Here is a 27,651-nt window from a genome sequence, read left to right on the forward strand (position 1 = left end):
AATAAATTATTACTAAAACTCCAGAAATTAGGTATCTCCAGCAATATGTTCAGATGGATATCAGAATTCCGTAGTCAACAATTCATTGCCACTAAATTCAATAACTCACTTTCTAGTTACAGACAAACATATTGAGGTCTACCTCAGGGCGCTGTCCTCAGCACAACTTTATTCAATATTTATATAAATGACTTACCCTCCCTATTAGAGGAATCAAACATGAAAACAGCACTATTTGCAGATGATATAGTTTTGTGGACTTCCGGATCTTACAGACATAGAGACAAAATTCAAAATTCTGCTCTTAAAGCTCTAAATCAACTACATGAATGGAATACATCAAATTTGATGACACTCAATTTAAGCAAAAGTAACTACCAAATATTTTCACTTGGTAAAAAAGAAAGAGAATTCAATATCCAATACAATGGCCAACACCTTCCTAGGACTCATGAATCCAAATATCTTGGAGTTATTTTCGATAGTAAGTTAACATGGAGCAACCATTTGAAATACATTTCTGAAAAAGCTCGTAAAAGATTCTCCCTTCTAAAAAGACTAGCAGGAAAGAAATGGAGATGCTCTTGAACACTACATACAAAATGTTTATACAGCCAGTGCTGACATACTGCGGAGAAATTTTAATTACTTCACCTTTCATAAACGACATAGAATATGTTCAAAACCAAGCTCTCAGACTCATTACTGGTGGAATCAAAACAACTCCAATAGATTCTATGAGATTCCTCACTAATATTAACAGCATCAAAATGAAAATAGAAGAAAAAGCACTGATTCAGTATGAAAAACTTATCAGATTACCAGGAAACAATTGGCATTCATACAGTCCTCTCTGTAGATTGAAAACTCAAAAAAGTTTCATATCCATGGTTCAAGAATTAAAACAGAAAATCAATATCCCGAATTTAAAAGAAAACCTACAAATTAAACCAAACCCTTTAACTCTATTAAATATAGAATATAATCTAAATTTAACAGAAGAAATACTGAAATCAGAAGTAAACACTGAAATACTAAAACAATTGACTTTAGAGACAATTAATATTAGGTACCCTCCACAAAACTGGCTTCATTTATACACCGACGGATCCTTGATCTCCAGAGAACAAGGTGCCGGTGCAGGTGTTACGTGTTGTCTCTTCTCACTTTATAGATCTCTTGGGTATGGAACAACAAGTTTTGATGGAGAAATCATTGCAATAAGTGAAAGTCTCAGGAATCTTCTATGCCACATCAATAAATTTAGGAATGCAGTTATATTGTCAGACTCCAAAGCAGCTATTCTATCAATAGTCTCTAAACACACACCTTCATCTCAAACAGCAGAAATAACTAAAATACTCTCTCAATTAATATCACTCAATAAAAGAACTGTATTCCAATGGATACCATCCCATTGTGGAATCCTGGGAAACGAGAATGCGGATGCTTTAGCAAAGAAGGGCAGCACTGCTACTTACAGACCTGTTACTAAATCTACGTATTACTCTGTGAAGAGATTTATTAAATCTACATACTTAGACTTCAACAAACAAAATTTGATAACACAATCCCAAGGGAAAAAATGGAACTCTCTGCATCAAAATCCACAGTTAATTCCCGATTTACCACTTAAATAGTCTGTAGTTGCATTTAGATTGGCAACAGGCCATGATTGTTTGGCCAAGCACCTGCATAGAATTGGAATACATCAGTCCCCTAATTGCCCATTGTGCAACTCAAACCAAGAAATGGATTCGGAACACCTCAAAATCTGTGCTTCAGTGGCTGACCATGATAATATCTTTGAAAAATATTGGAGTGCAAGAGGTCAAATGGCTTTATTGTCAAGTGCCTGGCATTAGAAACAACAACATTTTACACGGACAGTGATACCAACATAGGCTTACTCGTAAACAATTTTTCCATACTTTTATTTGAATATTGTGTAGCCTACAGTAATTTGAACAATAATTATAAAGATAAACGAATATTGATGATAATAAAAAGAATAACAACAACAACAATGATAACGACATAGCGACTGCTCAGCCCTGCAGCATGGCCTCCACTTCTGTGCGCCTGTAGTGACGTGCCAAGTCCAGGGCCGTCTGTCCCCTGTTATCCCTCGCTCCCCGCTCAGCGCCATGCTGCAACAGCAGCTGCACCACTGGGGCGTGGCCACACCCTGCTGCCCAGTGCAGTGCAGTCCACTGGTATACATCATGAGGCTCGTTGGGCCGCGCCCCAGCTGCCAGCAGCAGCTCACACACTGCACGGTGCCCCCAGTATGCAGCCACATGCAGAGCAGTGCCGCCAGATGACTTCACATCCGGCCGCGCCCCGGCAGCCAGCAGCAGCTCACACACTGCAGGGTGCCCCCAGTATGCAGCTACATGCAGAGCAGTGCCGCCAGATGACTTCACATCCGGCCGCGCCCCGGCAGCCAGCAGCTGCTCACACACTGCAGGGCGCCCCCAGTATGCAGCCTCATGCAGAGCAGTCCAGCCAGTTGGTTGTGCCTTCACATCCAGCCGCGCACCGGCTGCCAGCAGCACCCTGCACGCATCCTGGTGGCCTTGCTCTCCTGCCAGCCACAAGGGCGTGTAGCCATCATCCACGGCGTTCACCTGGCTGCCTGCATCCAGGAGCAGCTGCACCCTGTGTGTGTCCTCCCGCTCCGATGCCCGGTGTAGCGTAATCCTGCCTCGGCTGTCCTTCTGCTCCAGGTTGGGCCTGACCTCAGCCGCAGCTCTGAGCTTCTGCAGCGGACAAAACAATCTAGTCAGAGCAAGCTCAGTCAGCTAGGTGACAGTTCACTAGCCTGAGCGAAGATGATGGCAGTAGTAGTGACAGTAGCCATGACTACATTAATGTAAGTAGTAGTGACAGTAGACATAAATACAGTCATATCAGTAGTAGTGATAGTAGGCATAACTACAGTAATGTCAGTAGTAGTGACAGTAGACATAACTACAGTAATGTCAGTAGTAGTGACAGTAGACATAAATACAGTCATGTCAGAAGTAGTGATAGTAGGCATAACTACAGTAATGTCAGTAGTAGTGACAGTATCCATAACTACAGTAATGTCAGTAGTAGTAACAGTAGACATAACTACAGTAATGTCAGTAGTAGTAACGGTATCCATAACTACAGTAATGTCAGTAGTAGTGACAGTAGACATAAATACAGTAATGTCAGTAGTAGTGATAGTAGGCATAACTACAGTAATGTCAGTAGTAGTAACAGTATCCATAATTACAGTAATGTCAGTAGTAGTGACAGTAGACATAACTACAGTAATGTCAGTAGTAGTGACGTATCCATAACTACAGTAATGTCAGTAGTAGTGACAGTAGACATAACTACAATGTCAGTAGTAGTGACAGTAGCCATAACTACAATAATCTCAGTATTAGTGACAGTAGCCATAGCTACAGTTATGTCAGTAGTAGTGACAGTAGTCAAAACTACAGTAATGTCAGTAGTAGTGACAGTAGCCATAACTACAGTAATGTCGCTAGTAGTGACAGTTTAACCATAACTACAGTAATTTCAGTAGTAGTGACAGTAGCCATAACTACAGTAATGTCAGCAGTAGTGACAGTAGCCATAGCTACAGTAATGTCAGTAATAGTGACAGTAGATGCTGCTGAATCTGATCAGGAAGAGAAAAGGGAATTGGTTGGGTCAAGTGACCCAGTTTTTGTTACAGTGCAGTACCTTCTTCAATTTTAATTTAATTTTATTGTAATGGCACTATAGCCAGGTAGACATAGAAATAATGTACAGTACAATACTGTAAATTATTTACTGCAAAAATAGTGTAAAAGTGTTTTCCTCTGTAAGATGTTTATTGATACTGCAACAACATTTCCAAACGAAATTTTTATGTCCCTATTAGCAGAGTTTTCAGTTATCCGAGGAGGCCTAGGTCCACATTACAGCGGATAATCGGGGTTCTACTATATTAATAGTAGTGGTGGGGTTATGACAGTTAGTGTCCGTCATTGCTAATTAACTGTAACCAAAGCAACAGCTCGTACTTACTGCTTCCTGCTGGCGCCTCGTTTTTATCTTGGGCAGTCGATATTGTTTGAGGTTTGTCGTCGGTTGCTTGCTTGCCTGTAATAATAATTCTGAATTAGAGGAAGCTCAGCTGGTTAGGTGACAGTCTGACTTGAAGCAACAGCTTTCACAAATGAATGAAGCTGATGGCCCAATGTACAACGTCGGGAATACAGACAACTGCCAGCGGCTACGAATAATGCTCAGGTGGAAGCTTTTACGTCATGTAAACCCTCATCCTAAATAATGCTTTTCGTAAGGTTTTTAAGCAAACGTTATGATGACTTCTGAGAGAAATTGCCACAACATAATCTCCATTTTCCTATGAGTTGTTAAGAAATGCGTCACAGATCAATTACCGTTCCCAAACATGATCTGAATTTTGATTATAACCCCTAAAGAAATAGACCACGGATCATCTACCCAACTGATACGTAATTCAGATTGTCATGAAAACCCCGAAAATAAATGGCCCAGTCTAGACCAATGAGACCAGAACTTCTTAAGGAGAGACCAACTTTTGGGCAAGAATTTGTTTGTGACACCAAACTACCATAGCGATAGGGTACTTTATCTTACTCGAAAATACAAACTCCTTACTTACTTACGGGCTTTTAAGGAACCCGGAGGTTCATTGCCGCCCTCACATAAGCCCGCCATTGGTCCCTATCCTGAGCAAGATTAATCCAGTCTCTACCATCATATCTCACCTCCCTCAAATCCATTTTAATATTATCTTCCCATCTACGTCTCGGCCTCCCCAAAGGTCTTTTTCCCGCCGGCCTCACAACTAACACTCTATATGCATTTCTGGATTTGCCCATATGTGCAACATGCCCTGTCCATCTGGATTTAATGTTCCTAATTATGTCAGGTGAAGAATACAATGCGTGCAGTTCTGTGTTGTGTAACTTTCTCCATTCTCCTGTAACTTCATCCCTCTTAGCCCCAAATATTTTCCTAAGAACCTTATTCTCAAACACCCTTAATCTCTGTTCCTCTCTCAAAGTGAGAATCCAAGTTTCACAACCATACAGAACAACCGGTAATATAAGTGTTTTATAAATTCTAACTTTCAGATTTTTGGACAGCAGACTAGATGACAAAAGCTTCTCAACCGAATAATAACAGGCATTTCCCATATTTATTCTGCATTTAATTTCCTCCCGAGTGTCATTTATATTTGTTACTGTTGCTCCAAGATATTTGAATTTTTCCACCTCTTCGAAGGATAAATCTCCTATTTTTATAGATCCATTTCGTACAATATTCTGGTCACGAGACATAATCATATACTTTGTCTTTTCGGGATTTACTTCCAACACTATCGCTTTACTTGCTTCAGGCAAAACGTAATACGGCAAACGCAAAGCTCCGCCCACGTCCCCTTTCCACTTTTCTCCTACAAGCTCACCACACACCCTAGCGGGAAAAAGTGGAAATAGAGGTTTAGGGTGGGGTGACATCTAGTGTAGGAAAGTGGAACAAAAAGAGTAACGACACCTACGAAGCAAAAGAGGAACTTCGTCCTGTCACTCTCTCTGTCCAGTCTCTCCTTCTCTGTTCCTTGCTTAATGTCTCTCTCTTTTTTTTTTTTCTTACGACTTCGCAGGAGGGGAGATTCGATCCGTGAAAGTTCGTAACTAAACCTAAACGCATGCTTTTTGTTCACGCTTTAGACCTCTTGGCTACTGAGGCGAGTTGGGGGTAGAAGGGAAAATGAATCTATTTATGTTCAAGGGAACTGCCATAACGTATTGTAGAAGGAGACAATGACCGAATAGCGTGGGTAGAAACTGGTGGGCTTGTGAATGTCGCTTGGTAGGGGTTAACTACGGGGGTGGCTTCATTGTGTCCGTGTCCAACTTCGTGTACAGACGTAACCACGTGTAGTGATGATCCGTACCGAAGACGTGTACTCATTACGAGTGTCCAACCTGTGGGAAAAAAAGACTATTGTTTTACTTCGAGGACGTGCAAAGTTAACAGGTGAGTGTTGTTTAATGAAAACCACATTACATTGTGTTGTGTTGTGTCAGTACATGTTGTGGACAGTTGCAGTAGCGGCTGGTGGTCAAAATAATGAGTGTGCTACAATTTCTATATTGGCCTACTGTATACACTTATATGTATTTATCTTAATTTGAGACTCACATAGTGACGAAATATGAAATCCATACGACGTTCCTTCCTACTGTAGAACTTGTCAATTACCCTGGTGTTAAATCCTTCAACTTGGATATCATACTCTTTTTTATTGACAGTGTTACTTCACAGAATGGATCCTGTGAATTGTTGGAGGCTATGTATCGTAACAATTGAACAGCTCCATCTGTATTCCGGAAGGCAGGTGTTCTGTATAGAACTCAAAGTTGTGTCTTTAACACTCTTTTGTTCAGTACAGTATAGCTGTTGACAGCAACTTCAAGTTCGCGTTCAGGAAAATTAGGCTATCCAAAAATTGCCAGAAAATTTGCTGTTTAACAATTTTGTTGCATCTAGATAGCTTGAAGACTGGAAACGGTGAGTAGTTTTGTGAATTATACGGTCACATACTTCCTTGGCTTCAGTTTTCTGGGATTCCATTCTCCGTAGCTTGCTGGCTGATTCAGGAGGAACCTCAAAAACCAGGTAGACGGCAGCAGCAGTCGGACACTTGAATTACCAAATAGGCCTACATTGTAAATAGTTCCGAGTTCTTCCACAAACAAGCATTCTCTCGTTACGCTTTACTTTTGCAATCTCCAAGCTGTGTTGTGCTGAAGCTGACTACAGCACTTCCCCGCGTAAAAATAGCCAATCAGGGCAGTGATTTCAGCTTCGCACATGCGCATTAATTGTCTACATTCTCATTTAGAGTTTTGAGTAGCACATTGTACCCCCTGAGGCACCAAAGAGCGAAGAGCGAAGACTAAACACTCTATAACGCGTCATGAACATAACCACGGGAAATTGTCAAATGGCAGATCAGATACTATGGTATTGCAAATACATTATTTGAGCAAAAATTATCATTGTGCTGTAGCACTGTAGCACATAAAGACGGGCCGCCCCTGGACAGTTGTCTAATGCGTATTGCATTGTGGTTGTGGACAGTTGTCTAATGCATATTGTCTAATGCGTATTGCATTGTGGTTGTGGACAGTTGTCTAATGCGTATTGCATTGTGGTTGTGGACAGTTGTCTAATGCATATTGTCTAATGCGTATTGCATTGTGGTTGTGGACAGATGTCTAATGCATATTGTCTAATGCGTATTGCATTGTGGTTGTGGACAGTTGTCTAATGCATATTGTCTAATGCGTATTGCATTGTGGTTGTGGACAGATGTCTAATGCATATTGTCTAATGCGTATTGCATTGTGGTTGTGGACAGTTGTCTAATGCATATTGTCTAATGCGTATTGCATTGTGGTTGTGGACAGTTGTCTAATGCGTATTGCATTGTGGTTGTGGACAGTTGTCTAATGCGTATTACAATGTGGTAGGCAGTGATCCATCGAAGCGGGACAGATAGTAGAGAGAGACAGTAGAGAGAGAGAGAGAGAGAGCATGCGAGCGAGGTGCCGAGTGGCGCGGGTGGGGATAACTTCCCCTACTGGCGTTCGCCGTAATACGTTTTTGCCCTTCCTTCAAGTAGAATTTCCGTGTTTTCCCTAATCGTTTGTGGATTTTCTGCTAACATATTCACGTCATCTGCATAGACAAGAAGCTGATGTAACCCGTTCAATTCCAAACCCTCTCTGTTATCCTGAATTTTCCTAATGGCATATTCTAGAGCGAAGTTAAACAGTAGAGGTGACAATGCAATACAAACTCTTGTAAAACCGAAAAAATTATAATGTTACTCAAAACCTGTGAATAGCCTACAATAAACTTCTAATGTAGGCCTACCTATAAGGCCTACTTGAAACACAAGAAATCGGAATATGGCAATCTATATTCCAATTATTATTTTTTGCTTCGTAAATTGGCCTTCCCTGGTGACAAACACTTTAAATAGGCTATTAGTTTGCATGGCCAAACTGTTACACCGGGGACAGAGCAACTAGAGGCTTCAGTGACGTCACTACAGAAGAACCCACACACAGCAGAATTGTTCGTTGCACTACAAACTGAAAACGTTGACCACTTACTTTCACTGATCCAGCTGCGATCTCACAATACAATAACTTCCGTTCAGAAAATGTTTTGCAGATGAATGGTACCGTATACCTGCTAGTGCGGGAGGAGGGGGTGGTCGGACAGTAAAAGTAACCGTCTCCAAGCTTCTAGATGTTCTGTCCCCAGTATAACATACAGATAAAATCGACGCATTTACATACAAGCAAACTTTATATCTAGTCGAAATCACATCACAAAAAAAACATGAAGGATAAACATGAAAGAACTCAAGAAAAATTTAACGTCGTACCGCATGATATAACAAGTCCTGAGTTTGTGCCTGTGGACATGCAGTTGAGTTTAGGCCTACACAATTTTAAACAACAGCTAATTGAGTATTTTCAGGAAGAATTTCAAAACAATTATCACAGTCAGAGATGGATATGGAATTTATTTCGAGACAGTTGCGTTCTAATGGTTCACATTTTACATGATAGTCAGGAAAGAGTCATTGAAATATGCAGCCCTGCCTACATGCGAAAACGAACTGAGACGGTAGAGCAAGTGGACAGCTTCAATACTTGGGGTGTGCTATAAGCAGTAACATGAGCTGCAGGACTCTGCAAAAAGAAATAAGGAAGACACTAGTGAAGTGCTTTGTGTGGAGTTTCGAACTTTATTGGGCTGAAACATGGACATTACGACGAACTGAAGAGGAGCGAATGGAAGCATTTGAAAACTGGATATGGAGAAGAATGGAGCGTGTGAAATGGACAGACAGAATAAGAAAGGAGGCTGTTTTGGAAAGAGTGGATGAAGAAAGAATGATGCTGAAACTGATCAGTAAGAGGAAAAGGAATTGGCTGGGTCACTGGCTGAGAAGAAACTGCCTACTGAAGGATGCACTGGAAGGAATGGTGAACGGGAGAAGAGTTCGGGGCAGAAGAAGATATCAGAACATAGACAATTTTAATTAGTGCTGTCAATCGATTGAAATATGTATTTACTCGATTAATTGAGTTTTGATCCATTTAAAAAAAAATTGTAACATACTGTAATACAAAATTATTGTTAAATTAATTTGTGTTTGATGACAAGCATAAGTATAAAACGTAGTACGCATATATATGTACATACTGAATCGTTTATTACAAAAGAATACTATTTTATTTATTTACTAAGATATTTATTATGTAGGCATGTAATTTATTGTGTCAGTTTCTCCGCTAATTTTTTAGATAAACAAAATAAAAAAGTATGCAGACTCACCTAGCTAATACTGCTTCATCCATGATTTTAAACATGTGAGTGCATTCACATGCTCCGAATTAAGTGCCGCTCTACGTTTAGTAACAATGTTTCCTGCATCACTAAACACGATTTTTTTTCTGTCAAGCACTGCTCTACGATCGTTCAATTTAAATACAAACGTTTCACCGAGTTTACCTCTCAAATTCTAATACAGTAGGCCTATGACATAATGGAGTTTTCACTTTTTGTCATAGGCCATAGAAATCTGATTTTTTTCTTTAGCAAACTAAACAGACAAGTTTTATCTAGAAACTCAGTAAAGAAACGGCAACTGAACTGCAGACTGGCCGCTATTGTAATCGGGTTACAAAATTTTAGAAAGATAAGAAAAGTTACTCTCTCACTTGCACACATTGTAGCCATGGCTAAGGGATGAGGCGGGCGAATCCCAGAAAAGTATGTATTTCATATGCTAGGAAGACGAGTTGACAAACTTACTAAGGGTTTCGCATTGTTTCAACTTTCGATAGGGGTGGATTACGTGACTGTCCTCACATCTGAATCTCTTTCTGAAGTGTTTGTGCAAAGATTTGCCGTATGCCACCAGTTGCCTACTTTGCAGTTATAAATTAACGGTATTATCGTGTATGAAGTAAGCAACTTCTTAGAGACGAATATTGTCAGAATTTTTACTCTGAGTTTGCACTAACAAAATAATAATTAATGTCAAGTGCAACCGTGTAACAGTGGTATTAACAGTGACAGTAATAGTGGTAGTTGTGGTGGTAGCAGTTCTAGTCTGAAAACTGAAATTAAGTTTGCTCCCCAACTGCGGCTGGTCGCAATCTGTGTTGTAACAGTTTGTATCAATCATTGCTCAGTAACTGTAACCATGGCAACAGCTCACACTTACTGCTGTCTTCTGGCCCTCGCGCATCTTCTTCAATTCCTCCTCCTTTTCTTCCAGTTCTGCTCTCAAGAGTTGAAGTTCTTCCTCTTTACTCTGTAATTAAAAACAAATCTGGTTCAGAGGAAGCTCAGGTGGATGTGTGGTAAATTAGCTAGAAACATGATTACCATGCTGATTATAATGATAATGATGATATCGTTGATTATTATTATTATTATTATTATTATTATTATTATTATTATTTATTATTTGATATGCAGCTATGCTGAACACAGAAATACCCTATGCAGTAACTGAATAGAGTTCGTAAACTCCCTCGTATCTGTAACCATGGTAACAGCTCACACTTACTGCTTCCAGCTGGAGCCTCATCCCTCGCTCTGTTTCCAAATCCTTTCTGAGGATTTGCAACTCTTCCTTGCATCTCTGTAATAAAAATAATTCTATGTTACAGAAAGTTCAGTTAGGTGACGTTGACTTCAAACAGCGAATTTCATGAAGGAAAGAAACTGATTGCTCGGTATATGCAGTGGTGATATTCAGCCGGTTTGCACCGGTTCGGAGGAACAGGTTGTTATATTATCTGTTGGTAATATTTGCAATTACCATGGACATATACCGCATATATGTAACATTGGTACACATGAGAGAACTGGTTGTTAAACTTTAGGAATATCGCCACTGATATGGTACATCATTTGGAATACAGACAACAGCTACCAACGTTTAATATTTAGACGGTGTATAGTTCCAAAACCCGACATTTGCTTTCTAAGTGGTTTAGAGAAAAGGCCAAAAAACTATCTGTAGTATTTCCAGTGTTGAGATGTGCAGGAAATTTTTATAATAGTCTTTAATAGTAAAATTACATGTTTGAACTAAAAGTATTGTGACGGTCACGTGAGTTTTGATGTCACGACCGACGGAGGAAGGGCTAAGTCGGCCGTGTTTTGGGCGGGTTGCGTGCGCATCTGCTTCCTGGGGCATGTGCTATGGCGGAGAGAAAACAGGGGAAAGAGCGACCGAGGCAGAGAGGAGAGATATCCAGATGATTCGAGAATGGACACGCGCGAAAATCTCTAGATCGCGAACTTTCTCGCAACTATGGTGTGAGTATAAATTACGCACGCGAGTGAGACAGTCAGTCATCAAACCAGTGTTGTTACAGGCAGATTTGGACAGTAAGCAAGTTAGTCTTGTGTAGCAGTGAAGCCAGCTTCGAGACCAGAGTGCGACTTGAGTTGTGTCCATAACTGTGGAGCCTGAAGCCCGGAGTTCGAGTGCAGTGGACCGCAGTTGGGGGACCTGAGTTCGAAGTTCAGCGGATCGTCTCTGAAGGTCTAGGGTTCGAGATTCTGTGAACGCGACTGAGCTAGAAGAACTAGCCAAGACAAACGAGCTGTGAACTGAGAACTGACAGTTCTGTGTTGTAAATAGTGTTGTGAATATTAGTTAAGATTAACAGTTCATTGTTGTCCGTAATAGTCCAAGTAAATTGTCATTGTCGTCTGTGGAGTGCAACGAATACTGTGTTACTGTGTGGAGTGGAAATCCCATTGTTGACGGGAGTGGAATTAAATTGTAGAAAGTGAAGAGTTATTGTTGAGATAATAAAATTACATTGTTGTCTAGTATAAAAATTTACAGTATGTATTTTTGTAAGAGTTATTAGATTATTAAATATGAACATGTCGTGTTTTGGAACTAACTATTGCATATGTCGGATTTTGGAACTAACAATAAAATTTATGTCGGATTTTGGAAATTCTAATAACATTATTTCCCATAAATAATCCACATTTTATACTAAAAAGCTATTAATTTTATTGAATCCATGGAATGTAATAAACAATTGTCATTTATCTATATATATCATCAGAATATTATATTTAACCTTCATTAAGTGTACATTTTAAATCCTGAAATTCTCTTCTCCCTGTGGTTCACAGATAGTCAATCTTCTTCATCCTCATCCTCATTATAAATACGGTCTGTAATATTCTTGCAATATTCCAAAATTTCCATGTCTCTCTAGTTATCTTAAACATTTCTTTAAGTAATTTGTTAACATTACTTAGTTCTTCCTTATAGATTATGCATGTGTTTTTGTGTAAGTGTGATTTTTCCATCCAGAGCACGTTTTCCCCTTTTTCAAAATCCTTTGTACAAATTTACAATTCTTCTATAGCTTTGTTCACCCCTTATCGCAACTCCATTTTTTATTCCCTTATCTTGATTCTTTTACAGAATTTTAGTTTGAAATGCCAGCCATTTGGTGGCTTCAAAACAGTTTGTATATTCGTTTTCCAGTCATAAACTGGACAGTCTACACTTAACTTGTTTATGGTGTCATTGTTGACATATTGCAGTAATCTTCGGATTTCATAATGTTCATCTTCTTTGCCTCCTTCTCAATTCCATAAAAAATTCTATCCGTTGGTATGGAGGATATGGAGTGACTCATTGTACCTAAGTGTTCGATGAAGTCTTTCATAGCATATCACTTTATTTCACATTTCTTGCTACATGTATCCTCTTCTCTTCTTTTTTTACTGGCGGAAGTCCAATTTTTAAATGCCACTTAAATACAAGTCCCACCCAATTCTTTGACACTTGCAAGATTTTTAAGAAAGTTTGTCGGTAAACTGGTAGAATACGACCTGCTCCCATCCCCTGATGTCTCACTGTTCTGTGAACAAAATATGTTTTAGGATAATCAGCTGTTGTGTATTCAGTATGAATTCATCTTGAAGCAACTTATTGGGGACGCTGTAAAACACTTTGTAAAAGTGGTTGATATCACGCTGAGTTAGGAAACTTCATTGGTTTATGGGTAAAGTTTTGAGTTCTGAGAGAGTAGCTACCAATAATCAATACAAAAAGTTATCAAATACAGGCAAGCATCGCACAATCACTGTAAAGACAAATATTACAGTTAGCATAAAACCTAACTTCCTATCCCTTTTCTGTGTTTTGTCTAGTTCTTTGTATCACCGACTCTCCTTCTTCCACGCCCAGGCTCTGAAGGCGAAATCTGTATGTGAGATTCTATGAAAATTTTACTTCTATAAGAAGCTCACATAACACGTCAACACGTTGTAAAAATCTGCACAGCTCTGAAGTACCAATATAATGAAGCATATTCTTATTCAGCTAAAGTTCCATTGTCGATTTTCCCAGTAAGTTCCGTGCACTCAAGAATTATGATATTCTAAAAGAAAACACTAGTGGCATAAAAAAATCACACACTTTTTTTGTCTTGAGCAAAGATGTCGACTTCTGGAATGTTACTGGCCTTCATAGTTCACACAATGGAAGTGTAAATGTCGGACTTTGGAATAAACTGCATATGTCGAGTTTTGGAACAATACCTTAACAAAATAAGTCGGGTTTTGGAAAAAAAAAAAAAAAAAAAAAAAAAAAAAAAAAAAAAAAAAAAAAAACCTCCATATTTTAAAGCTTGATTTATGTTAGAAATATCGAGTTTTTGAGGATGAAATAGTGTTTTTCCAATGTATTTCAACCCAAAGATATAAGAAATGATCGTAACTCATTTTTCATAAAAATGGCAGATGTCGACTTTTGGAACTATACACCTCCAGGGTTTTAACATAAGACCCAGCCCAGTTCATCTGATATATTAGCAGACCACCCATGCACTTCAAGTAGGCACACTATCGTCCTGGAATTAGGAAACGTGTTCATTTATTATCTATATCATTGTTCACCTCGTGTGTTTTTGCCAGTAATTTTACTAGTTATAAAAGTTACTCGTATTTGACTTAACAATACTGAGAAGGTTTTGCATTATCTGTATCTGTAAATTTCGTTATTAGTTTCGGAAATGTTATTGTAACTGTTACTAGGCGCATTATTAACTGTACACCTGGTAAAATAGCTGGTTTAATTAATGTGTTTTATACAGGGTGTTTCAAAAATACGGGGCATAATTTCAGGTATGTATTTCCCACATGTTCATTACAACATGTGTCCGGAAATGCTTTTTTTCCGAGTTATGGCCTCCACAACATTGAAATTCACCGGAACGTTTTTCTTTCCGCAGGTCGTTGTCATTACAGAAGATGTTCAAAATGTCCACCTCCTGCTTGAATACAGACCTCACATCGATGTCTCATTGACCTGCGAACACGATCCCAAACTCCAGGAGTATTGCGTATGTCCTCAGAACATGCCACAATTCGATTCCGAAGAGATTCCAAATCAGGCACCAGAGACGAATAAACCAATGATTTTAAATGGCCCCACAAATAGAAATCGAGAGGGTTCAGATCAGGTGAGCGTGGAGGCCAAGCAATTGGGCCACCTCTATCTATCCATCGATCAGGAAACCTTCGATCCAAGTACCGGCGAGTCGTACGACTGAAGTGTGCAGGAGCGCCATCATGCAAGAAGTGAATGTGTTGACGATTGATCAGTGGAGTGTCTTCTAAAACATGAGGTATGGTGTTTTCCAGGAAGTTTGTGTATGCCTGCCCCGTAAGTCTGTTTACAAGTACATGGGGTCCAACTAATCGATCACCAATGATACCGGCCCACATGTTGAGGGAGAAGATGTTGAGATGGAACAGTTGCACGTGGGTTTTCATACGCCCATACATGCTGATTGTGGAAATTTGTTATGCCATCTCGTGTGAACTGTGCTTCATCTGTAAATAATACTAAGGCAGGAAAGTTCGGATTTACACCACACTGCTGCAAGAACCACTGACAGAACCTAACTCCTGCAGGGTAATCTGCTGGTGACAGGGCCTGTACACGTTGCAAATGATAAGATACAATTGATACTCTTTCAACAGTCTCCAGACAATCGTATGAGGAACATTGACTTGCAACGCTACCCTTCGTGTGCTGATAGGAGGAGTCATGTTCACAGCCTCCAGAATCTCCTCCTGTACTTCTGGAGTTGTAGATCTTTGTCGTCCCCTTCCCAAACCAGGAGAGTTAAATTTTCCATTCTCGCACAGACGGTAATGGAGACGTACAAATGTCTTCCGATCTGGACATTGTCGCTGTGGGTACCTCTCCTGGTACAAACGACGAGCCAGCGCAGCATTGCCGTCCGCCATACCATACATGAAGTGTATCTCTGCCAGCTCTTGATTTGAATACATGTCGCACAGTCTAACGCCTACACAACACTGAATGTAACCTTCGCCTCGGAATGAACTGTCAGAGTGCCCTCTTAATGTCTCCTTTGATGGCAACGACCTGCGGAAAGAAAAACGTTCCGGTGAATTTCAATGTTGTGAAGGCCATAACTCGGAAAAAAAGCATTTCCGGACACATGTTGTAATGAACTATTTTGATTGTCTACATGTGGGAAATACATACCTGAAATTATGCCCCATATTTTTTAAACACCCTGTAAAACATAATGTAAACGTGACCTGTGATTATCATCTTTTATTTGGGTGATTTGCGTGCAATCATTTTTTTTTTTTTCCATTTTTGGCACCACTACCAGAATGCCTCACCGGCCGCCACTGACTACAAGTAATAGTGGCAGTAATGTCAGTACTAGTAACATTAACAGTACAACTGGTAGTAGCAGTAATGATTGATTCAGTAGTAATAACATTAGCAGTGCAAGAAGCAGTATTAATGGCATTAATATCAATAGTAGTAACAGTAGCAGTACAAGTGACAGTACTAGGGGTTGTAATATCACTAGCAGTACAAATGATATTGGTAGGCTTATTTGCATCAGTACAACTTACACTGAAAACATCACGAAGTAGCTTCTCACGTCAAAAGACTTTCCTGAATGTCCTCCAGCTCACTGGAGATTTTTCTTCCTTTGGAAGAGTTCAAGAGAATGTTTTACTGTCTTAAATCTAGAAAAATATTAAAGTATTACTGTTTTTTTCTATACCTTTAGCATGTCCTAAATGTTCAGTAGTCTGTGGGATAAATGACGAATTTACACTGTCCGATTCTTTGTTAAGTAACAGCGCAATCGCGAGTTCATAGTAAATAGAGCATTTGTGCTTCGCTTTCTATGTATACAGGAAATAATTGTCAGTCATGATAAGCTGCTTATTAATTTTGGAAGAAACGAGTAGGCTATATTTTGTAATTATATTTCTAAATTTTATTCATCACAAATTCCACATGAACTTATCAAAGTGTGAACCAAGTTCTTCGGTGGGGTAGCAGAATATTTATTTGCTTGACTCTTACTTACTTATTTACAAATGGCTTTTAAGGAACCCGAAGGTTCAGTGCCGCCCTCACATAAGCCCGCCAGCGGTCCCTATCCTGTGCAAGATTAATCCAGTCTCTATCATCATACCCCACCTCCCTCAAATCCATTTTAATATTATCCTCCCATCTACGTCTCGGCCTTCCTAAAGCTCTTTTTCCCTCCGGTCTCCCAACTAACACTCTATATGCATTTCTGGATTCGCCCATACGTGCTACATGCCCTGCCCATCTCAAACGTCTGGATTTAATGTTCCTAATTATGTCAGGTGAAGAATACAATGCGTGCAGTTCTGTGTTGTGTAACTTTCTCCATTCTCCTGTAACTTCATCCCGCTTAGCCCCAAATATTTTCCTAAGCACCTTATTCTCAAACACCCTTAACCTATGTTCCTCTCTCAGAGTGAGAGTCCAAGTTTCACAACCATACAGAAGAACCGGTAATATAACTGTTTTATAAATTCTAACTTTTAGATTTTTGGACAGCGGACTGGATGATAAGAGCTTCTCAACTGAATAATAACACGCATTTCCCATATTTATTCTGTGTTTAATTTCCTCCCGAGTATCATTTATATTTGTTACTGTTGCTCCAAGATATTTGAATTTTTCCACCTCTTTGAAGGATAAATCTCCAATTTTTATATTTCCATTTCGCACAATATTCTGGTCACAAGACATAATCATATACTTTGTCTTTTCGGCATTTACTTCCAAACCGATCGCTCTACTTGCTTCAAGTAAAATTTCCGTGTTTTCCCTAATCGTTTGTGGATTTTCTCCTAACATATTCACGTCATCCACATAGACAAGAAGCTGATGTAACCCGTTCAATTCGCTTGACTCTAAAATTCTAAATTCTTCTGGAGATTCAATTCCCTGGAATTTAATACCTGCACTCTCTGCGTTTCGAAGTGCCTGTAGCAGTAGTTGTAGAAAGTCATACCTTGGATAAATTTACTTCTCTCCTTCTATTTCAACCAAGATGCACGAATGAAGAACAAAATTTGTGCCGACTTAATATTCTTCAGAGATTTATTGTTTGCAGCTCTTTTGTTGCTGGTGAAATTCATTAAATATCCAAACATTCTGCTACAACTGCTATGAACAAGGACCAGCACTCTTGTTCCTTTTATATTTCTCCCCCCCCCCCCCCACTTTTTCTTCCTCAATTATTCATGGGATTCATACAGAAAAAAAACTATAACTTAACGATGGTGAAAAAAATGCAGAAAATTAAGTTGAAATTCATCTACTCACCACCCAAAACTATGAATGCAGTCACTGAATGGAATATGCAGAAACCCTCTCCTAACTGTAACCATGGTAACAGCTTATCACTTACCGCTTCCTGCTGGCGCCGCTTCTCCTCCAGTTCATCTCTGAGATTTGCCAGATCTTCCTCTATACACTGCAATCAAAACGAACTGACTCAGAGGAAGTTAAGTTGCATTGTCTGGATGCATAAGACTGTAACAGAAGCCATGGAACAATGATGGCTACGATACAGACAGTGACTGTGATATTGGTATTAATGATGATATAGTAGCCTGTATTTCAAAAAGAGCACCTCTGTCACACGTTACTATGCAATAAAACTAATTGTTCTTAACTATGTAATTTAATTACTGACTGGATCTCAAGGAATCACTTTGGTAAATGTAACCATGGCAACAGTTCAAAACTTACTACTTTCTGTAGCAGCTGATGGTTGCAATCTATCAAATCATTTTCCAGACTTTCTAGCTTTCTTTCTTTAAACTGTAACAAAAAAAAAAGACTGTTTCAGCGGAAGATCAGCGTAGTGATAATTTGAGTATAAGTACAAGATTTCATGAAGGCAAAGTGACAACTATCATAATGATGATGCTGATGATTATGCAGTGCTCACAGCACAACTACGCATTGAATGAATGCGGCGAAGGAATGTCTCTGATAAGTGTAACCATGGTAACAGCTCATCACTTACTTCTTCCTCCTGTAGCCACGACTTTATCTCCTCCTCGTGTTCCTGCGTTAGCTGCTTGATTTTTTCGTCCTGTAACTGTAACAAAGGCGGGTTCAGACTAGCTGTCACTCAGCTAGGTTTCAGTTTGACAGAAATACGTGTCTAATTATGAACTAATAGAGAATAACACACACAATAAACAACTGAAAAGAAATCTACTATAAAGTCAGTACCGGTATGACCTGTATGAAAAATGTGTCGTGGGTGACTTTAAACTTTTGCAAATATAGACCACTACAGGATGAAACATCGATATCTTCCCATACCACATGCCTAGAGGATAAAAGTACTTATATCTTTGAAAATAAACTAAAAATTTTAACTCGCCACTCTATAAAAGCAGAGAGAGACACGATGTGAGCTTTCGCAAAGCTATGTACTTAATAGGCAACAGTTCCATATAGTACACAACACTGCATACTGAACAATTAGCAAAGCAACATATTTCGCACGACTCGTGGCTTATGGGTCATCTAAAATACTGACCTTCATCCCTTTCAGCGCGAGTTCTTATATAATGACATACTATTATAAACAAAAAGCAGTTAACGGATATCTCAGTCATGACAGCGTTATAAAATACCAGAAAAAACTACGAACTTATTAAAATATCATCACTTGGTCCAGGGCGCATCGCAATTTGGTGCAACATTAATTGTTTTAATATAGCCCTCAGTTCTAATTGTATTTAATTAATTACAACACGAACATTTTTGTCCAAGGAGCATACATTCGGTGCAAGGATAAATCTTTTAAAATGTCTTTAAATGGTTTGTATCTAAATAATTAAAATGGGATGATTTGATCCCATTTTTAGTACAAGAGTAATTCGTCTAATATATTCCCAAATTAGTCTTGAATACATTCTATAATAAATCACTCCAAGCGAATTTAAATATAGCGTGGATCATGCACTAAGACAATTTTTTAGTACTCACATTGCCCATCTATTTTACGTCAATCAGACCAACAAAAGTTATCATCATATATAAATATTATTTTAAGGAATAAACTCATATAGGCCTAATTAATAAAAAAAAATATGTAGACCTGCTTTTTGAAATAATTGATATTTAATAATGAATTGCGTGTATAATTTGTAAATTTATTTCATCTCTCACTTTCATTTGAACACGAAATAACACAATTCAATTCGAAACACGTATCAGTCCCGTGTGTGGTATGGGAGGATTTCGAATATTCAATGACGACAGATATAGTCTTACCTTCTCTTCAGATTTTAAATCATTCATTTTCTGAATAGAATATAGTCTGCATAGAAATAAATGTGCCAAAAGAAACCTTAACATCTGCTCAAAATAATCGTGACTAATTTATGCTCTTATAGCTGTAACTATGGTAACTGCAGACAACCGACGATCCCTTACCTTTTCTAATTGTTTGTACACTTTTATGAGTTCTTCCTGTTTGTTGAGCAGTTCCTTCTCCTTCGTGTTCACAACTCCCATCCCCTCAGATTCCTTGTTCTTCTCCGCTCTTTTGTCTTCCTTCCCTGTTTCCAAGTCGATTGAGGATATCCCGTCCTGCACCTCATTGAGGTTCTTCACCTCTTCCAAGAGAGGCAGGATTTCCTCCTCCAGGGTCTTGACTAGATCCTTCAGCTTTGGGAGTGAAATGGATTTCGCCATCCTGCACAGCCCAAATAAGAAATACGAATCCATAATTGCAAAACAATCATTAATAATTATCTTTAAATATAATTTGTATTAAGTTGTGACCTTGCAGTGAATCGTAACCCTAGTTCGTATTGGCTTCAGGCTGCAATGAATGTGCAAGGAATGAGTGGGATTTTGGCTCTGAAGGACGCAGCTTCCTGGCAAGAGCTTCCCTTCGCTCAAATACAGCTTCAGCTGTGCACAACTGTGACAGAAGTTATCGTACTCATCTGCATGCCTGGGTACTTTAGCCTATTAGTTTCAGAATATAACGGTGACATGGCTAGGTTAGCTTCGTTCCCATGCATAGGTGGGTAGCCACAAACAGATCTAAATTCTTATTTCGTAGGCATATATTTAATTACGTTTATTGACTAGGTACCTTACAAATACTGAATAATTTCCCTTATGTTTGGAGAAGAAATGGACTATTATTTTCTCGCAAACATAACATTGTCCTACAACACGTTTTAATGACAGCATTGCCAACTCATCGTCAAAAAAAATATGCTAGATGACTGAAAAAAACTATTCTGTTAAGTTATTCTTTCCTGCCGAACAATTTAAAACGTTTATACAAAATTCAAGAGAATACGAAAAGGATTATTGCATATCGACTTTAAATAATATTTATGTTAGGAAAATAGGGTGAACAACTTCTGATCAGAGAAATGCAGGAGATTTGATCACGATCAATTTAGAGCAATTTTTGTGATGTGAAGCCAGGATTTGTTGTTACTTACTTACTTACTGGCTTTTAAGGAACCTGGAGGTTCACTGCCGCCCTCACATAAGCCCGCCATCGGTCCCTATCCTGAGCAAGATTAATCCATTCTCTATCATCATATACCATCTCCCTCAAATCCATTTTAATATCATCTTCCCATCTACGTCTCGGCCTTCCCAAAGGTCTTTTTCCCTCCGGCCTCCCAACTAACACTCTATATGCATTTCTGGATTCGCCCATACGTGCTACATGCCCTGCCCATCTCAAACGTCTGGATTTAATGTTCCTAATTATGTCAGGTGAAGAATACAATGCGTGCAGTTCTGTGTTGTGTAACTTTCTCCATTCTCCTGTAACTTCATCCCTCTTAGCCCCAAATATTTTCCTAAGCACCTTATTCTCAAACACCCTTAACCTATGTTCCTCTCTCAAAGTGAGAGTCCAAGTTTCACAACCATATAGAACAACCGGTAATATAACTGTTTTGTTGAGGGAATAGTTTATATTAAATAACATAAAACTATAGTTTTAATTATGACCTCTGATTGAGGTTCTGGCTGATATGTACATCTATTATCAGGCAGTACATCTCACTTGACGATATGTGTCAGAGGAAGAACAATGTATCTGAAGTCTGATTAGTGTAATATGTAACTAGTCAGCGATGTATGCAATGGAGGGGGAAAGGAACTGGCCAACCTACCCCATTATCTCCTGGCTTAGTTGACATATGACTGATGCTTTATGGTGTCACATTTGAGAATGCAACCTGTCTTCAGAGTGTTGACTAAACAACTATTTAATTATTATAGGCTACAGATATAAGTAAGGCCTCAAGATTGAGTACAACAATATTTAAAATATCGATGTTCCTTAGCTTCAATTAATTTGTATTTGTCAACAGGATGCAGCTAAACATTTAATTTCTTATCTTGCTATGCAAACTGAAAAAAACTTTTTATAGACACAGGATTACTTCCATTATTAATTACTTACTTACTTACTTACTTACAAATGGTTTCTAAGGAACCCGGAGGTTCATTGCCGCCCTCACATAAGCCCGCCATTGGTCCCTATCCTGTGCAAGATTAATCCAGTCCCTACCATCATATCCCACCTCCCTCAAATCCATTTTAATATTATCTTCCCATCTACGCCTCGGCCTTCCCAAAGGTCTCTTTCCCTCCGGCCTCCCAACTAGCACTCTATATGCATTTCTAGATTCGCCCATACGTGCTACATGCCCTGCCCATCTCAAACGTCCATATAGTTATACTAAATTCTACGCACAGTGGTTCCCAAAGTGATGGTTGCGACATACTGTGGGTCGTGTAAAGAGCTGAGGGGGTCGCGAGATGATTTACAGAATGAAACAAAAAAGTCTTACTAAAGATGCGTACACACTTAGCGAACGAACAACGAACGAATGATGAAGCGAATTTCGTTGTTTGTTCGCTATTTGGAGCAACGTACAAATCATCAGCAAATGGTCAGAAAACATTCACGTTCGCTGATTATCCGCAATAATGGTAGACAAAAATATAATTATAGCAAGTGCAGCCGTTGTTATTATAGGCAGTTTAATAAAAAGAAAGTTAAAAACCAAAAGGCGATGGTGGCAGACGCCACTCTACGAAAGTCACAATCAATATAAAGGCACTGACTTGCTTCATGATTTACGTCGAATGGAATGGGGACAGTTTCACAACTTCTGTCGCATTTCAGAAACAGACTTCGAAATATTACTGTGCAAAATAGGGCCAAAAATTTCAAAGAAAGACACAGGCTGGCGAAAAGCAACACCTATTCAGGAAAGGCTAGCATTAACACTTCGATATCTCGCTGCAGGAGATTCGTATACAAGTTTAATGTATTTATTCAAAGTGTCGAAACAGCTGATTACCAGGATTGTTCCAGAAGTATGTACAGCAATAATTGAGGAACTGGAAGATTTTATTAAGGTACGACTGCAAGACAGGGGAAAGTTTCAATATACGGATACCTCACTGACAATAATTATCTTAAAATACTAAAAAGAGAGATTTTTCTGTGTTTGTTGAATGCGCATCATGCTTACGAAAAGGCACTTTTCAATGCCAATAATTTACTTTGTGTGCACAAGGTTGGAGCTTTGTTTTTTTTTTTCTGGGCGTCAATTTGTCCAAAAGGAATGACATATGTTTATACGCGAACCAAGTTGACTCGTACATTTCATCACTCCCCATTCCAGATCTTTTTGTGGACTTCTGTCTTCCTCTCCGGAATGATGTCAGTAGGGACTCAGTTTTCTTTTTGACTTCTGCTCCCTACAATAAACAACAAATATGTATCCATTGAAAATAAATAAACAAAAATAATTTTCAAATTTTACACGTGTTTGACTCGCCTATCTTGCAGCTGAACATCTTTCCAATAGCTTTCTAAACATCATGTTTTCTTACTTTATTGTGGTAAGTAGGATGCTTGGGATTCCATGAAGTTTCCTGCTCCCTATATGCATTAATAATATTTATAACAGCGTCTTCCGTCCACTCCAGTTTCGACATCCTGTTGGTGAAATTGAAGTAAGCGCTGCGTTCTGCTACGAACTACTAACTAGTGGAAAATCCCGTCCACAACGAATACCAACTTCCTTTGATGAACCGACAAGCGACGGATCACTCCCGAAGGCAAACCAAACGGTCGGTTTGCCTTTGCTGCGACGTACACACGTTCCGATTTCAATCAGCAAATGCATTCGTTTGTCGTTCATTCGTTGTTCGTTCGCTAAGTGTGTACGCACCTTAACATACATTTAGAAATATAAACATAAAGAACGTTGAACATAAAAATTAAAAAAAAAAAAATATTCCAGTAGTTATGAAGTAAAAAAATATATATTTAATGTTACAAATGTATCTCCTCTTGAGAGAATATCTTCTCAAATCTTAGCTCTGTATTTGCAAACTGTTACCATTTTCAATTTCTCACTTTTGTTTCGATGGCAATCATAGACTAGGAACGTATTTGTATAAGTACGAACTTGAAATGCTATAAAAAACATTATGAACTTCTTTTGCAAACTCGAGGTATTCTTGCATTCTTTTGGTCCAAAATTAATCCATGCTCTGGAAAAAAAAGTAAAAAAAAAATATATATATGCAGTCAACATTAAATTAATATAACATTTCTCTCAGGCCTATCTGAATTCAAGATTTCGTCCTAATTTCTACTGTAGAGGCTAATCACTTAGTTATTTTTGTGCACATGGTTTCAATATTTTATTTAAATTTTATGAAATAGGCTATGTGTAAATATAAATTTAGAATATCTCTCAATGTAGAAGCCGGTTCACCTGAAATAATTAGGAACATTAAATCCAGACATTTGAGATGGACAGGGCATGTAGCACGTATGGGCGAAACCAGAAATGCATATAGAGTGTTAGTTGGGAGACCGGAGGGAAAAAAGACCTTTGGGGAGGGCGAGACGTAGATGGGAAGATAATATTAAAATGGATTTGAGGGAGGTGGGATATGATGGTAGAGACTGGATTAATCTTGCTCAAGATAGGGACCAATGGCGGGCTTATGTGAGGGCGGCAATGAACTTCCGGGTTCCTTAAAAGCCAGTAAGTAAGTAAGTAAGTAGAAGCCGGTTACAGTCAAACCACAACAATGTTTAAGAATTTATTGGCACAGGTACGAAAAAGAACGGCCACCCCTTTCTATACAGGGTGTAAGGGGTATAAGTGCCATTATTTTAACTGATGATTATTCATGCCATAAGGAAGAAAAAATGTACTTACAATTTTTTTCTAATTACAATATTTAACTAATTATTAAAGCTTACAATATTAGGCATTTTGCAACGTTGCAGGATGGGGAGGAGGGGGTTTAGAAGCACACAGTGCAGCTCAAGCGGGTACAGACATACCGGTACAAACCAGATGCTCTGTTCTAATGCAGGAGCGGACCATGACAATACTGTTGCTTACATAAAACGAGCAGCAAATACAAACTTCCAATCTCATTAATAGAACATTATGACAAATTTATATTTTATGTAACAATATAGCTTCATTTTTAATTGTACGTCTAAAAAGTAAACAATAATGGTTTTCTACACAAAACCACACGACCTTTTTTTCTAATGTAACATTTTAATCTCTCCCGCTTCCGTAAAGCAGTATCATTTTTAAACAAATATCTGGTTCTGTGATTTTCGAAACGGGGTAAAGCACTTCTAGTTTCTAATAATCATTAGAAACTGCTAGAAAAGTTCGCCGATTAGGTAACCTTCTTTGAGGGAAATGTTGACGGTACATCCTTCTTGCCTCACCTGAATTACGACGACTTTCTCCATAAATTAATAACATATGATATTCCTAAACTGTGAATGACATTGTAAGTTGTTTATCGAATACCCTGTACTGAACTGCCATCCGCTCGGCAGTAGAGCTATGGACAGGGAGCTTGAACTCAGCTGACTCGTACTTACGTCTGTGCAGAGTAATGCCTGCTGAACGTTGCCACTCTCTCACGCCAGAATATTAACAAATTTAAGCATGCATTTTTATTTAATTTCACGAAAACGTAATAGAACACACAAATATTTATTTAAACTAATATTAACTCTTTGCTAGATATACCTACTGATGTAATTGTTTGCGTAATTTTACTAACGATATAAGCAGTATAAAGCAAATAAAATAAAGATAGAAATATTTTTCTGGGAAAACTATCGAGTTTTGATCCTATGTTGTATGGACATTTTTTCCATCCTGTAGACCGTTCCCAACAACTGTTAAAAGGACGGCACTTATACCCCTTACACCCTGTATATCCATCTGTACTGCGATTATGGCGTGTTGCTTCATTTTCAGTCTCTCACACTTCTTACACAAAACAATTTTACACATTATTTCTTTTCTACGTTCAGCAACCTCAACGCAGTCAGGAAATACTACCGGCAGCTGAATGCAAAACACGTTATTCTTCTGCTTCAAAATGGATGAATAACGTATTTCTCAACACACCGTATATCCGATATTATGTATGTTATATGACTTTCATGCCGACACGGAAATCCTGGATTATGGGAGTGCAGAGTCCCTTATCAGTAGCCAGTACCACCGACGAAATGGGAGAAGCAGGAATTCCAGCCCGCCATTCTTTATCAGTTCCACTCTGTCGTTACAATACTGCTCTCCAACCAGGAGATCAACAAAAGTCTAAAAGTCTAAACTAACCTAACCTGTCACTAAAATCCTAAACTAATCTAACCTGTCACAGATTCACCTATACGAGGCACAACAAAAGCCTAAACTATTCTAACCTAACCTGTCACAGTTTCGTGTATGCAAAACATAATAAAAACCTAACCTAACCTGTCACTAAAATCCTAAACCTAACCTAACCTGTCACAGATTCACCTATACGAGGCACAACAAAAGCCTAAACTATCCTAACCTAACCTGTCACAGTTTCGTATATGCAAAACATAATAAAAACCTAACCTAACCTGTCACAAATCCTAAACTAAACTAACCTAACGTAACCTGTCACAGATTTACCTATACGAGGCACAACAAAAGCCTAAACTATCCTAACCTAACCTGTCACAGTTTCGTGTATGCAAAACATAATAAAAACCTAACCTAACCTATCACTAAAATCCTAAACTAAACTAACCTAACCTGTCACAGATTTACCTATACGAGGCACAACAAAAGCCTAAACTATACTAACCTAACCTGTCATAGTTTCGTGTATACAAAACATAATAAAAACCTAACCTAACCTGTCACTAACATCCTAAACTAACCTAACCTGTCACAGATTTGCCTATAAAAGGCATAACAAACCCCTAAACTACCGTAACCTAATCTGTCACAGGTAAGTACGTAAGACATAATAAAAGTCTAAACTAACTAACCTGTCATAACACTCAATTTTCTTACTCCTACACACTTCCCTGAGGTATGAAAATGGCCGAATTTCTATCCCGCTGGAACATTGCAAACTAGCGTGAAACGTTCGTAATCTCTCGTTATGTTAGAACGACATGTAAGACGGCTGAAGATGCATATATCCGCAATAGGAAGAGAAGTCAATCAACGCTAGTTTCACCGTAAATCGCATCTAGGTTATGTTAACATTTATTCCTAATTCTGTTTTGTTGTTAGAAGGATATATTCAGCTCGTCACCATTATTTGGTAATAACTCCCTATTCTATTTTCCGTGTAGGAAAAATGTTAGTCTTTTTACGAAAACACTCCCCCCTGCCATTTTCATAACAACGACGCAGTGACGGTGATGTGAAAGTTGCAACAACTTTACAAATCATACACAAGTAACGTATTTACCCAGAAACAGTTTCGTCTTTACCACTACCATGCACAAAAATAATTGGACATTCTTTCGTACACTTAAACGTTATACTACCTTATTATACTATTAAGATCAAATTTCCAAATACTTACTTTAAAGGTTAGGAAAACACGAAGTACAAGACAATATTACAAAAAAAGGTTTCGCAAATTAGGCCCATTTCTAAGATCTCAATAGAATCCGTGCACAATCACAAAACACTACCTACTAATAAATGCCACAAACAAATTAAATAAAACACTTTATATTTCAAAACGTAATACCATAATAATACTGCACAATTATCACGCTCAAATAAAACTTATTAACA

At 38.5% G+C, this 27,651-nt stretch overlaps 1 protein-coding gene across 3 annotated transcripts; it reads right to left on the reverse strand.

Annotated features, from left to right (window-relative positions):
- Window positions 1-618: 618 nt before the first annotated feature.
- On the reverse strand, window positions 619-27,651 carry LOC138712347 (ankyrin repeat domain-containing protein 50-like). 3 transcript variants are annotated; one of them, XM_069844018.1, is made up of 9 exons: window positions 27,605-27,651; window positions 19,955-20,216; window positions 18,528-18,602; window positions 18,248-18,319; window positions 17,904-17,969; window positions 10,688-10,762; window positions 10,340-10,429; window positions 4,054-4,128; window positions 619-2,762 (listed from the first exon to the last, which is right to left on the reverse strand). In XM_069844018.1, exons 2-9 carry the CDS (start codon window positions 20,213-20,215, stop codon window positions 2,049-2,051), a joined length of 1,428 nt encoding a protein of 475 aa, XP_069700119.1. In that variant the 5' UTR covers window position 20,216; window positions 27,605-27,651; the 3' UTR covers window positions 619-2,048. The 3 variants fall into 3 exon arrangements, with proteins under 3 accessions (XP_069700119.1, XP_069700110.1, XP_069700127.1); XM_069844009.1 differs by having other exon boundaries at window positions 27,434-27,647; XM_069844026.1 differs by lacking the exon at window positions 18,248-18,319 and having other exon boundaries at window positions 27,434-27,647.

This window comes from Periplaneta americana, chromosome 2 (genome assembly GCF_040183065.1).
Source record: "Periplaneta americana isolate PAMFEO1 chromosome 2, P.americana_PAMFEO1_priV1, whole genome shotgun sequence".
Classification (NCBI taxonomy): Eukaryota; Metazoa; Arthropoda; class Insecta; order Blattodea; family Blattidae; genus Periplaneta; species Periplaneta americana.